This window comes from Somniosus microcephalus, unplaced genomic scaffold (genome assembly GCF_052327205.1).
Source record: "Somniosus microcephalus isolate GS21.2 unplaced genomic scaffold, FLI_Smic_1.0 scaffold71, whole genome shotgun sequence".
NCBI classification, from domain to species: domain Eukaryota; kingdom Metazoa; phylum Chordata; class Chondrichthyes; order Squaliformes; family Somniosidae; genus Somniosus; species Somniosus microcephalus.
The window spans coordinates 319,094-333,483 of NW_028225258.1; the positions used below are offsets into that span (position 1 = coordinate 319,094).

The 14,390-nt window shown below is 49.3% G+C and overlaps 1 protein-coding gene across 4 annotated transcripts in view; it reads left to right on the plus strand.

The window, feature by feature from the left end:
* LOC147083144 (uncharacterized) overlaps nucleotides 1-13,432 on the plus strand; it is a 74,802-nt gene extending 61,370 nt beyond the window's left edge. For 2 of the 4 annotated variants that reach the window (XM_085980228.1, XM_085980227.1), the window contains exon 3: nucleotides 11,957-13,432. In XM_085980228.1, the coding sequence (XP_085836354.1) occupies nucleotides 12,064-13,266 (1,203 nt within the window). In that variant the 5' untranslated portion in view covers nucleotides 11,957-12,063 and the 3' untranslated portion in view covers nucleotides 13,267-13,432. Of the gene's footprint in view, nucleotides 1-9,491; nucleotides 9,679-10,784; nucleotides 10,990-11,956 lie in introns of those variants that run through there. The other 2 variants (XM_085980229.1, XM_085980232.1) reach the window with 2 other exon arrangements.
* The last annotated feature ends 958 nt before the right edge of the window (nucleotides 13,433-14,390 follow it).

The window sequence follows — 14,390 nt, forward strand, 5'->3', positions numbered from 1 at the left end:
CATTTACTCAGATACACACTGGTCCTGTAGATGGACTGGGGAGGATGGTCAGAGAATCTCATTGAGTCAGATACACACTGGTCCTGGAGATGGACTAGGGAGAATGGTCAGAGAGAGTCCCATTGACACAGATACACACTGGTCCTGGAGATGGACTGGGGAGAATGGTCAGAGAGGGTCCCATTGACTCAGATACACACTGATCCTGGAGATGGACTGGGGAGAAAGGTCACAGTGAGTCCCATTGACTCAGATACACACTGGCCCTGGAGATGGATGCTCCCGCACTCGCCCCCTGACCCTCCCGCACTTGCCCCCTGACCTTCCCGCACTTGCCCCCTGACCCTCCCGCTCTCGCCCCCTGACCCTTCTGCACTCGCCCCCTGACCCTCCCGCACTCACCCCCTGACCCTCCCGCACTCACCCCCTGACCCTACCGCACTCGCCCTGATGGGGCTCTTCTCATCCCCTTGACTATAACATGGTTGAATTCCATATTCAATTAGAGGGTGAGAAGGTTGGATCTCAAATAAGCGTGCTGAGCTTGAATAAAGGAGACTATGAAGGTATGAGAGCGGAATTGATTAGAGTGGACTGGGAAAATAGATTAAAGGGTAAGACGGTACGTGATCAGTCGTGTACATTTAAGGAGTTATTTTACAACTTCCAAAAAAAATATATTCCACTGAGGAAAAAAGGGTGTAAAAGAAAAGATAGCCATCCGTGGCAAAGTAAAGTAATTAAGGATAGTATCCGACTAAAAACAAGGGCATATAAGGTAGCCAAATCTAGTGGGAGGATAGAAGATTGGGAAGTCTTTAAAAGACAGCAAAACATAACTAAAAGATTGATTAAGAAAGGGAAGATAGATTATGAAAGTCAATTAGCAAAAAATATAAAAACAGACAGCAAAAGTTTCTATAGTTATATAAAAAGAAAAAGGGTGACTAAAGTAAATGTTGGTCCCTTAGAGGATGAGACCGGGAAATTAATGGTGGGAAACATGGAGATGGCAAAAACGCTGAACAATTATTTTGTATCAGACTTTATGGTAGAGGACACTAAGAATATCCCAACACTGGACAAACAGGGGGCCCTAGCGGGGGAGGAGCTAAATACGATTAAAACCACTAAGGAAGTGGTACTTGGTAAAATAATGGTACTCAAGGCGGATAAATCCCCTGGACCTGATGGCTTGCATCCTAGGGTCTTGAGGGAAGTGGCGGTAGGGATTGTGGATGCATTGGTAATAATTTTCCAAAACTCTCTGGACTCAGCAAAGGTCCCGGCAGATTGGAAAACTGCTAATGTAACACCCTTATTTAAAAAGGGTAGTAGGCAGAAGGCTGGAAACTATAGACCTGTTAGCCTAACATCTGTGGTTGGTAAAATGTTAGAGTCCATTATTAAGGAGACAGTAACGGGACATTTGGATAAACATAATTTAATAGGACAAACTCAGCATTGTTTCATGAAGGGGAAGTCATGTTTGACAAATTTGCTTGAGTTTTTTGAGGAAGTAACATACAGGGTGGATAAAGGGGAACCAGTGGACGTAGTGTATTTAGACTTCCAAAAGGCATTTGACAAGGTGCCACACACAAGATTATTGCTCAAGATAAAAAATCACGGGATTGGGGGTAATATTCTGGCGTGCGTAGCGGTTTGGCTCGCTAACAGAAAGCAGAGAATTGGGATAAATGGTTCGTTCTCAGACTGACAACCAGTAACTAGTGGTGTTCCGCAGGGGTCAGTGCTGGGTCCCCAACTCTTTACAATCTATATTAACGATTTGGAGGAGGGGACCGAGTGTAACATATCAAAGTTTGCAGATGATACAAAGATGGGACGGAAAGTAGTGAGTGAGGAGGACATAAAAAACCTGCAAAGGGACATAGACAGGCTAAGTAAGTGGGCAGAGATTTGGCAGATGGAATACAATACTGGAAAGTGTGAGGTTATGCACTTTGGCAGGAAAAATCATAGAGCAAGTTATTATCTTAATGGCAAGAAACTGGAAAGTACTGTAGTACAAAGGGATCTGGGGGTCCTGGTGCACGAAACTCAAAAAGTTAGTATGCAGGTGCAGCAAGTGATCAAGAAGGCCAATGGAATGTTGGCTTTTATTGCTAGGGGGATAGAATATAAAAACAGGGAGGTATTGCTGCAGTTGTACAAGGTATTGGTGAGACCGCACCTGGAATACTGCATACAGTTTTGGTGTCCATACTTAAGAAAAGACATACTTGCTCTCAAGTCAGTACAAAGAAGGTTCACTCGGTTAATCCCGGGGATGAGGGGATGGTCATATGAGGAGAGGTTGAGTAGATTGGAACTCTACTCATTGGAGTTCAGAAGAATGAGAGGCGATCTTATTGAAACATATAAGATTGTGAAGGGGCTTGATCGGGTGGATGCGGTGAGGATGTTCCCAATGATGGGTGAAACTAGAACTAGGGGGCATAATCTTAGAATAAGGGGCTGCTCTTTCAAAACTGAGATGAGGAGAAACTTCTTCACTCAGAGGGTGGTAGGTTTGTGGAATTTGCTGCCCCAGAAAGCTGTGGAAGCTACATTATTAAATAAATTTAAAACAGAAATAGATAGTTTCCTAGAAGTAAAGGGAATTAAGGGTTACGGGGAGCAGGCAGGAAATTGGACATGAGTCTAGGTTTGGAATGGTCATGGCCCTGTGGGTAGTGGAGTGGGCCCAGGGGCCGTGTAGCCTGGTTCTGCTCCTACTGTGTTCTAATTCTGTGTTAGATTTCAGGAGATGGTTTTATTCCTGTTCCTGGCTGGGGTGGAGATCGCCTTTACAGAAGGTAAGTACTGGAGAATATATAGGGACAGAGTGATCTCCTGGACGAGTTTCGATCGCCTAGATGGGTCGGAGAGGAATTTCCCAGATTTTTTTCTCCCAAATTGGCCATTGGGTCTTTTATCTGGTTTTTCGCCTCTCCCGGGAGATCACATGGGCTCGGGTGGATGGAGAGTGATAGAAGATTTGAGGTTAGGATCAGATCAGCCATGATCTTATTGAATGGTGGAGCAGGCTCGAGGGGCCGATTGGCCTACTCCTGCTCCTATTTCTTCTGTTCTTATGTTCTTATGTTCTTGATTGTGAGGTATTTTTTTGATGCTTCTTCTACCTCCATTTGCAGATACGCCTGGGCCAGATCAATCTTAGTGAAGCGTTTCCCTCCAGATAGCGAGGCGAAAATATCTTCAATCCGCGGAAGTGGATATTGTACGGTGTGAAGGACCGGGTTCACTGTTACCTTAAAGTCCCCACGGATGCGAACCTTCCTTGGTTCCCCAGGCGTGCTGCTCAATGACTTTTTCATCACAGGGACAATGGGTGTAGCCCACTCGCTCCAGCCTACCTTGGACAGTACACCTGAACGTTCCAGACTCTCCAGCTCTGCTTCGACGGCTGGGCGGATCGCATAAGGTACCGCTAGATTGGCCTTAAAAAATTTTGGGCTTGCGTTTTCTTCAATTTTAATCATCGCTGTCATGCCTTTTAGTGTTCCGAGTCCTTGCTGGAACACTTCTTTCACGTCAGTTAGGATCTTTGACAGTCGCCCAGGTGTGACGTCATCATCCTTTTTGTCAGCCACAGTCAGTGCCTGTATGGAATGCCAATCTAGCTGTACCTTCCGGATCCATTCACGTCCTAGTAGTAGTGGTCCTCCATCTGGCAATACATATAGGTCCATTTTTGGTGTTTCCTTGCCGTTATATATAACTTTCACCCTTATTTTTCCTTTGGGGTAGACTTTTTGCCCCGTGTACGTCTTCAAGACAATCTTTGTATCCCTCAAGGGTATATGTGAGAATAGCTGCTTGTAGTCCCTTCGGTTTATGACTGTTATGGCTGATCCTGTGTCCAATTCCATTTTCACTTGGACTCCTGCTATCTTGAGCGTGACCCAGATAGTTTGGTGATCCTCCGTTTTGATCACATTATGTAGTTTCAGACAACCCAGCTCCTTGCTTCCGGAGTCTGTATCACTCTTCTGTTTGTCTGAACTACTCTCCATCACCTTATGTACCTTCTTGTACTTCTCCTGTGGAGATTTCTTGCTGCTGGTTTTCTTTCCCGACCTGCAGACTCTTGCTATGTGTCCTACTTTTCCACACTGTCTGCACACTTTGTCCTTGAACCAGCAATCATTATGGTTGTGTGTTGTTCTGCCGCAGCGATAGCACTTCACTGTTCCGTATGACATTTCATTTGTGCCATATTCTTGCGGTCTCCATTGTATCTCTGCAGCGCCCCATGCTGCTGCTTCGTGTGATACTGCAATGCTGAAAGCCTTGTCCAGCGTAAGATCCTTTTCTGATAGAAGCCATTTCTGGGTTCCTTCACTTTGAAGCCCACACACAAACTTGTCCCTTAAAGTATCTGCTAGTCCCGTTCCAAACTGGCAGTGTTTCGATAGCTTGCGGAGTTCCGTTAAATACTCAGCATTACTTTCATCTTTATGCTGGTTCCTTTTGTGAAACTTAAATCTTTCTGCTATTAGCAGCGGTGTGGGGTTTAAGTGGTCCTGTAGGATTGACACTATGTTTTCAAAATCCTTTTCTACTGGCTTCTCTGGGGTTACTAGGTTTCGTAGTAAGCCGTACGTTTTTGCACCCATTGAATTCAACAATACCAGCGCTTTCTTGTAACCTGGCACTTCCTTCATTCGCCTTGCAGTATATTTCTATGCGTTCGACATATGTCGTCCAATCTTCGACTTCATTGTCGTACGCTGTGATACTGCCACTCTTCGGCATTTTTGGGTGTGGGTAGACTAGCTTAAAATGGTGTCTCCCGCGCTTTCCCTTCTTCCCCGCTGCGGCTTAAAATTGCGTCTCCCGCGCTGCTGCCAATGCCGCTCTCGCCGGTCCTCGTGGCAAATGGTGACGCCCTGTGGGTTTCGTGCGCTGCTCCTGCGCTGCTGCCAACGCCGCTCTCTGTGGTCCTCGTGGCAATGGCAGCGCTTCGCGTTTTCCTACGCGCGCCTCTCCCCCATTGACGCTGCTCGTCCCTTGAACACCGGCTGCGCTCTGCGCATTTTCCTGCACGCCTCTCTCCCCCGTTGACGCTGCTCGGCCCTTGAACACCGGCTGCGCTCTGCTCTCTCTCACCTCTCTCCCCCGTTGACGCCGCTCGGTCCTGAACACCGGCTGCGCCCTGTGCGCTCTGCCCTCTCTCTCTCCCCCGTCAACGCTGCTCGGCCTTTTTCTGTGCCGCTCGGTCGGGCTCTAGCCCGTCGCTGTCCGGAAAGTATCTGCGCAGTACCTGTTGCCAGCCCGTTTTGCTGGACCACCGTGACTGGAAAGCCAAGCCTGGCTCTCGACAGCCTCCCCTGCGATGCTCAAATCTCCGCTGGATGACTGGGCGGTTGCCCGTGGTCGAAGCCCGTGCTTCTGGACTCGATCTTCTTCCACTGTTCTCCAGGAGCGAATCCCTAGGAGGTGATCCGGAGTTGCAGGTAGGTTCGAACTTGCTCGTCGCCACTGTTAGATCCGTGTATCTTAATGTTGTGTCCTTCAATAATCAGACAAAAGACTGCAGAGAACGATTCAACAGGTGTTTACTGAATGAGGGTTACTCTAAAACTAACTGTACAGATCACTACTCAGGGTTTATATACAGGTGTGGTCACTGCCGGTACTTACAGTATACAGGAGCTGTAAAAAGTAGTTCTCCCCTTAAAGGTACATACATTACAGTACTGGACCTAATTCGACAGAATGTAGCAGGGCAAGTGGTAGAAGGGTTAGTAGGAGAGCATTTTGGTGACAGTGACCATAATTTGGTGAGATTTAAAGTAGTTATGGAAAAGGACAAAGATGGACCGGAAATAAAGGTTCTAAATTGGGGGAAGGCCGATTTTAATATGATAAGGCAGGATCTGGCCAAAGTGGACTGGGATCAGCTACTTGTAGGAAAATCCACATCAGAGCAGTGGGAGACTTTCAGAAAGGAAATAGGGAGAGTACAACGCCAACATGTTCCCGTAAAGGTCAAGGGTGGGACCAACAAGCCCAGGGAACCCTGGATGTCGAGGGACATACAAGAATGGTTTCGGAAAAAAAGGAAGGCTTTTGGCAGATACAAAGGACTAAAAACAGTGGAAGTCCTAGAGGAGCATAGAAAGTGCAGGGGGGTACTTAAAAAAGAAATTAGGAGAACGAAGAGGGGTCATGAAAAAACACTGGCAGGCAAAATAAAGGAAAATCGCAAGGTGTTTTATCAGTATATTAAGGGCAAGAGGATAACCAGGGAAAGAGTAGAGCCCATTAGGGACCAAAGTGGCAATCTGTGTGTAGAGCCAGAAGATGTAGGTGAGGTTTTAAATTAATATTTTGCATCTGTGTTCACTATGGAGAAGGACGATGCAGGCATAGAAATCAGGCAGGGGGATTGTGATATACTTGAACAAATTAGTATTGAGAGGGAGGAGGTACTAGTGGTTTTAGCGGGCTTAAAAGTGGATAAACCCCCAGGCCCAGATGAGATATATCCCAGCCTGCTGTGTGAGGCAAGGGAGGAGATTGCAGGGGCTCTGACACAAATTTTCAGAACCTCTCTGACCACAGGGGAGGTGCCAGAGGACTGGAGAACAGCTAACGTAGTACCATTATTCAAGAAGGGTAGTAGTAGGGATAAACCAGGGAATTACAGGCCAGTGAGCCTAACATCAGTGGTAGGGAAATTATTGGAAAAACTTCTGAGGGACAGAATTAGTCTCCACTTGGAGAGGCAAGGATTAATCAAGGATAGTCAGCATGGCTTTGTCAGGGGGAGATCATGTCTAACCAATTTGACTGAATTTTTCGATGGGGGCGACTAGGTGTGTGGATGAGGGCAGTCCAGTTGATGTGGTCTACATGGACTTTAGTAAGGCTTTTGACAAAGTCCCACAAGGGAGACTGGTCAAGAAGGTAAAAGCCCATGGGATCCAGGGCAATTTGGCACATTGGATTCAAAATTGGCTTAGTGGCAGGAGGCAGAGGGTGATGGTTGAAGGTTGTTTTCGTGACTGGAAGCCTGTGTCCACTGGTGTACCACAGGGTCTGGGTCCTTTGCTGTTTGTAGTGTACATTAATGATTAAGATATGAATGTAGGAGGTATGATCAGTAAGTTCGCAAATGACACAAAAATTGGTGGAATGGTAAATAGCGAGGAGGGAAGCCTCAGGCTACAGGAGAATATAGACGGGTTGGTTAGATGGGCAGCAGTGTGGCAAATGGAGTTTAACCCTGAAAAGTGTGAGGAGATGCATTTTGGGAGGACTAACAAGGGAATATACAATGAATGGTAGGACCCTAGGAAGGACAGAGGATCAGAGGGACCTTGGTGTGCATGTACATAGATCCCTGAGGGCAGCAGGACAGCTAGATAGGGTGGTTAAGAAGGCATATGGGATGCTTATATTCTATGCCTCGGCTAATGAAGGCAAGAGCAGGGAGGTTATGATGGAGCTGTACAAAACGCTAGTTAGGCCACAGCTGGAATACTGTGTGCAGTTCTGGTTGCCACACTATAGGAAGGATGTGATTGCATTGGAGAGGGCGCAGAGGAGATTCACCAGGGTGTTACCTGGGCTGGAGCACTTCAGCTATGAAGAGAGACTGGACAGGCTGGGGTTGTTTTCCTTAGAGCAGAGAAGGCTGAGGGGGGACCTGATTGAGGTGTACAAAATTATGAGGGGCATAGATAGGGTAGATAGAAAGGAACTTTTCCCCTTAGTAGAGGGGTCAATAACCAGGGGGCATAGTTTCAAGGTAAGGGGCAGGAGGTTTAGAGGGGATCGGAGGAAAAACTTTTTCACCCAGAGGGTGGTTGGAATCTGGAACTCACTGCCTGAAAGGGTGGTAGAGGCAGGAACCCTCACAACATTCAAGAAGCATTTAGATGAGCACTTGATACGCCATAGCATACAAGGCTACGGACCAAGTGCTGGAAAATGGGATTAGAATAGACGGCTTGATGGCCGGCGCGGACACGATGGGCTGAAGGGCCCCTTTCTGTGCTGTATAAATCTATGACTCTATGGTAGCACTCTTACCTCTGAGGCATAAGGTTGTGGGTTCAAGTCCCACTCCAGAGACTTGAGCACAAAAATTCAGGCGAACACTCCAGTGCAGTACTGAGGCACTGTCAGAGGTGGCGTCTTTCAGATGAGACATTAAAGTGAGGCCCTGTCTGCTCTCTCAGGTGGATGTAAAAGATCCCATGACACTATTTTGAGAAAGAAAGACTTGCATTTATATAGTGCTTTCATGACCAGCAGATGTCTTGAAGTGCTTTACAGCCAATGGAGTACTTTTGAGGTGTAGTCACTGTTGTAATGTGGGAAAGAGCAGGGGAAATATCCCCGGTGTCCTAGCCAATGTTTATCCCTCAATCAATGTAACAAAAGGATAATAGCAAAATACTGCGGATGCTGAAAATCTGAAATAACAACAGGAAATGCTGGAAACACTCAGCAGGCCAGGCAACATCCGTAGAGAGAGAAACAGAGTTAACAATAAGATATATTTTCTGGTCATCATCACATTGCTGTTTGTGGGAGCTTGCTGTGCGCTATTTGACTGCCGCATTTCCTACATTACAACAGTGACTGCACTTCAAAAGTACTTCATTGGCTGTAAAGCACTTTGGGGCGTTCAGTGGTGGTGAAAGGCGCCATAGAAATGCAAGTGTTTCTTTCTTCACTGGTCTCACCAGCGACCTCTTCTGGCTGATGGTTGATTGACAGACGATAGTCCGCGCATGCGCACACGGAGCGGCGGTTTGGGCCGAGTCCGGCACAGCGACCCCTCCCGGTCACCAAGGGTAATAACCGCGCATACCCAGAGGAGACCAACCCCCTCCCCCACTCAGAGCTGCGCCTGCGCACTTGGATCCTGCCGGACGGAGTCGGCGCGGGCCATTCCGGGAAAGGCCTTGGTGTCGGTTCCAGAGTCGCGATCAGTGACGCATAGTGAGTTTTCTCCGCTCCGATTGGGTGGAGAATCACGCGGGGTGGGGGGGAAGTGGTGGATCGGGAGAGAATAAAGAGAAATAGAAAAACCTGAGAGGCCGAGTGGCGGCAGTTGGACGGAGCACGTGATCTCCTCGGGGACACGTGACCCGGGCCCAGGGCCTGATTGACGGGAGCTTCCGACCAATAGGGAGCGAGCGGGACGGGGCTGGAGAAGCGAGCCGGCGGCGGGTCCTCCAACCAATCGGAGAGCCCGAGGGGCGGGACGAGCGGCACACAGTGGGCGGGGCTGGAGGAGCGAGCCAGTGGCGGGCCCTCCAACCAATCGGGGAGCCCGAGGGGCGGGACTAGCGCCGGCTGATTGTCTGATCCGCAGGGCAGCAAGTTTCTCCAGTCCCTTGTTCAGGGCCCGGGGCCAGGGGAGGCTGTGGGCCTTTATTCCCCGCATTGGACACAAGGCTCCTTGGCTCACAACACACGGGCTCAGGTTTTAATAGAGACTTTTTAAATTCATCAATAAAAGCAGATAAACCCCGTGCTTCTGTAGAACAAACTTTCTAATATTTTATAGAATCAGAATGGTTACAGCACAGAAAGAGGCCATTCAGCCCATCGAGCCCGTGCCGGCTCTCTGCAAGACCACTTCAGCTCGTCCCACTCCCCGTAACTCGGCAAATTCCTTTACTTCAGGTACTTATCCAATTCCCTTTTGAAAGCCGTGATTGAATCTGCCTCCACTACCCTTTCAGGCAGTGCATTCCAGATCCTAACCACTCGCTGAGTAAAAAAGTTTTTCCTCATGTCGCCTTTGGTTCTTCTGCCAATCACCTTAAATCTGTGTCCTCTGGTTGTCGACCCTTCCGCCAATGGGAACAGTTTCTCTCTCTCTACTCTGTCCAGAACCCTTGTGATTTTGAACACCTCTATCAAATCTCATCTCAACCTTCTCTGCTCTAAGGAGAACAACCTCAGCTTCTCCAGTCTATCCACCGAACTGAAGTCCCTCATCACTGGAACCATTCTTGTAAATCTTTTCTGCACCCTCTCTGAGGCCTTCACATCCTTCCTAAAATGCGGTGCCCAGAATTGGACACAATACTCCAGTTGAGGCCAAACCAGTGTTTTATAAAGGTTCATCATCACTTCCTTGCTTTTGGACTCTATGCCTCTATTTATGAAGCCCAGGATCCCGTATACTTTTTTAACCACTTTCTCAACCTGCCCTGCCACCTTCAATGATTTGTGCACACATACCCCCAGGTCTCTCTGTTCATGCACACATTTTAGACTTATACCCTTTAGTTTATATTGCCTCTCCTCATTCTTCCTACCAAAATATATCAGTTCGCACTTTTCTGCGTTAAACTTCATCGCCAATGTGTCCGCCCATTCCACCAGCATGTCTATGTCCTCTTGAAGTCTATCACTATCCTCCTCACTGTTCACTATACTTCCAAGTTTTGTGTCATCTGCATATTTTGAAACTGTGCCCTGTACACCCAAGTCTAAGTCATATATATATCAATCAAGAAAAGCAGTGGTCCTAGTACCGACCCCTGGGGAACACCCCTGTATACCGTCCTCCAGTCTGAAAAACAACCGTTCACCACTACTCTCTGTTTCCTGTCACTTTGCCAATTCCGTATCCATGCTGCCACTGTCCCTTTTATTCCATGGGCTTCAACTTTGCTGGCAAGCCTATTATGTGGCACTTGTCGAACGCCTTTTGGAAATCCATGTACAACATGTTAACCGCATTGCCCTCATTAACCCTCTCTGTTTCCTCATCAAAAAACTCAATCAGAATCAGAGCGGCCGGGCCCAGTGGACGTGCGGCCAGGGCCCTGGCACCAGGAAACCCAGGGTGCAGCGCCTCCCCCATCCGAGCCGCCGCTTCCCGGTTTTTTCAGCCGGTTCCACCAAGTCCGACTTGGGGCAAAGGACAGGAGCCAGGATCCCAGAATGGCCCGCGGCCCCGGGGAGCATGCATACTCTCAGCGGGTAAATCAGTGGATAGAGCGGTTTCTGGGGCGCGGTGAATTGTGGGTGCTGCGGCCGCCATTAGGCAGCAGCTGTCGGAAAGAGTTTTATTGCGGGTTGACGGAAGGTAGGTCCCTGGCCGCCTGTGTAGCTCTTCTTGTTGCTTCAGTTTGAGCTGGAGTGGAGATGGAGGAGAAGCTGCTGGGTTTAACCCCCAGTACTTCTGAGCCCAGGAGGACCCACCAATTTCCAATGTGTGACAGTCAAGGGAGGTGGATTCTGGGGGAGATTAGGTTGTTAGACAGACACTGTCCCTACAATGTAAAAGAATATTGTTTTAGGAACAAGTATTTCTGTAGAGGCTTTTAATCCATTTTACATATACAGATTTGTTTTAATTCATTCTTGGGATGTGGGCGTCGCTCGCAAGACCAGAATATGTTGCCAATCCCCATCTTCCCTTTGAGAAGGTGATGGTGGGCCGCCTTCTTGAACCGCTGCAGTCCGTGTGGTGAAGGTACTCCCACAATGCTGTTTAAGGAGTTCCAGGATTTTCACCCAGTGATGATGTGCAACGGCGATATATGTCCAAGTCAGGATGGTGTGTGACTGGGAGAACTTGGAGATGATGGTGCTCCCATGCACCTTCTGCCTTTGTCCTTCTAGGTGCTGGAGGTTGCAGGTTTTGGAGGTTCTGTCAAAGTTCTGGTCGAGTTGCAGATGTATAAAGTCCATCTCCTTTGCCCCCTCCCACTCCCACCTCTCTCTCTCTCTTCCCATAGAGGTCAGAGTCCCAGACCAGGTGGCAGATTCCCTTCACTGAGGGACATTAGTGAACCTGTGGGATTTTATGACAACCCCGCAGCTTTCATGGTCACTTTTTTCTAGTGCCGGCCCCACAAATAACCAGCTTCGTTGAGCTCAATTTCACAACCTGCCTCTTTAGTGGGTTCTCTCTCACGCTTCCTGTTTTAAATTTATTTTACAGGGTGTTAGAAGGGAAGGATTTGCAGATGGGAAACTCAAACCAAACATCACGTCAAGATCTGACAGTCACTCGATTCATCAGGAACTGAATATCATCGGCCTTTGAATATGGAAGCAAAAAGCACCGTTCACACCGGGGAGAGGCCGTTCACCTGCTCTGAGTGTGGGAAGGGATTCACTAATTCATCCAACCTGCTGATACACCAGCGGGTTCACACTGGGGAGAGACCGTTCACCTGCCCCGTGTGTGAGAAGGGATTCACTCAGTCATCCAACCTGCTGATACACCAGCGTGTTCACACTGGGGAGAGACCGTTCACCTGCCCCATGTGTGAGAAGGGATTCACTCAGTCATCTGACCTATCGGGACACCAGCGCACTCACACTGGGGAGAGGCCGTTCACCTGCTCCGTGTGTGGGAAGGGATTCACCAATTCATCCAACCTACTGAGACACCAGCGTGTTCACACCGGGCAGAGGCCGTTCACCTGCTCTGAGTGTGGGAAGGGATTCACTCAGTCATCCCACCTGCTGACACACCACCGAGTTCACACTGGGGAGAGGCCGTTCACGTGCTCTGAGTGTGGGAAGGGATTCACTCAGTCATCTGAGCTTCAGACACACCAGCGAGTTCACACCGGGGAGAGGCCGTTCACCTGCTCTGAGTGTGGGAAGGGATTCACTCAGTCATCCACCCTGCTGACACACCAGCGAGTTCACACTGGGGAGAGGCCGTTCACCTGCGTGTGTGGGAAGGGATTCACTCGCTCATCCAACCTGCTGAGACACCAGCAAGTTCACACTGATGAGAGACCTTTTAAATGCTCGGACTGTGGGAAGTGCTATAAAGGTTCCTGGGAACTGATACGCCATCAATGTGTTCACACTGGGGAGAGACCGTTCAGGTGCTCTCAATGCGGGACTGGGTTCAGGCGGTCATCTGAGCTCACTATACACCTGCGCACTCACACTGGGGAGAGGCCGTTCACCTGCTCTGAGTGTGGGAAGGGATTCACTGAGTCATCCAACCTGCTGACACACCAACAAGTTCACACTGTGGAGAGGCCATTCACCTGCTCTGAGTGCAGGAAGGGATTCACTCGCTCATCCCATCTGCTGACACACCAGCGAGTTCACACTGGGGAGAGGCCGTTCACCTGCCCTGAGTGTGGGAAGGGATTCACTAATTCATCCCACCGGCTGAGACACCAGCGAGTTCACACTGGGGAGAGGCCGTTCAGCTGCTCTCTGTGTGGGAAGGGATTCACTCGCTCATCCCACCTGCTGAGACACCAGCGGGTTCACAAGTGACTGCAGGAGTTGGATTCTGTTGTTGCTGCTGTTAATCACATCCCGGACTGAACCATGTTCATTCTGACAGGTGGGGATTGTTTCTGCTGATGTTAATAACTCTGGGAACTGGGCTGGAGTTTAATATTCTGGATAGATGTCAAATAAATCAACTTTGTTTTAAGCACATTGTTGTAGATTTTTGTCTTTCCCACCTGAGTGTTTAGCATCACCTGGCTGGAGCTCAGAAAGGGCAATCTGGGGGCGGATCGTACGGTGGGAACAGAACTCCAGCCTGGACACAGTCCTTCAGGGCCACACTGAGAGGAGCAAACGGCACATTGGTCTTTCTTGTCTCTCTTCACTGACAGCAAAGTTGCCGTGCGGGTTAATCTCGAGGCGTGTGAGAAAAGTGTCCCAGCCGCTCTCTGCCATGGTTCAGAGCTCCTAGGCACGGAACAGGAGGCTCGTTTACGAATGTAGCCCAGTGCTTTTTTTTAACGGCCTTATTAACCTGTGTTGCTACTTTTAGTGATTTGTGTATCTGTATCCCTGGATCCCTCTGCTCCTCCAGCCCATTTAGACTCTTAGGGAGAAATTTGGTGGCGCCGGGGCTAATTTTAGCACCCCGAAAAAGTTAGCGCCCCTGCGCATTAAATTCAGTGGTAGCGCCCCAGGCAGGAGGCAGGGTGCTACTGGAAGCGCTCTCCTCCCTCTTGAGGCGCTACCAGTGAATTTGATGGCGCTTCGTGTAACAGCGCCACGCCCCTTGGCACATAGCACCGTGTCATAGCAGACCTCCCTCCCTAATTAAAGGGGAGGGGCCTAGCACTGCGCACACCGGGGCCATGCTGGACCACCGGGGAGTGGGGTGTCAGATCAAGAGGAGCGCCGGGCTATGCGATCGCGGCCGACACCCCGAAGAAGAAAGGGGAAGGGGGCAGGTGCTGGCTGTCGGCCAAAACAAAAAGTTGCTGCCCGACACCTGCCCTTTAAGTGGCATCGCCACGGCTGCAGAAACGACCCCTGACCCTGTCGGACATAGCGTCCGGCGATAGGTCAGGGGTCGCAACCCAAGGTTGCAGCCGGGGTGCTGCGCGTGGCGATTACGTCATTGCCGGCGGTGCAGTGCCGCAGGGAGCTAC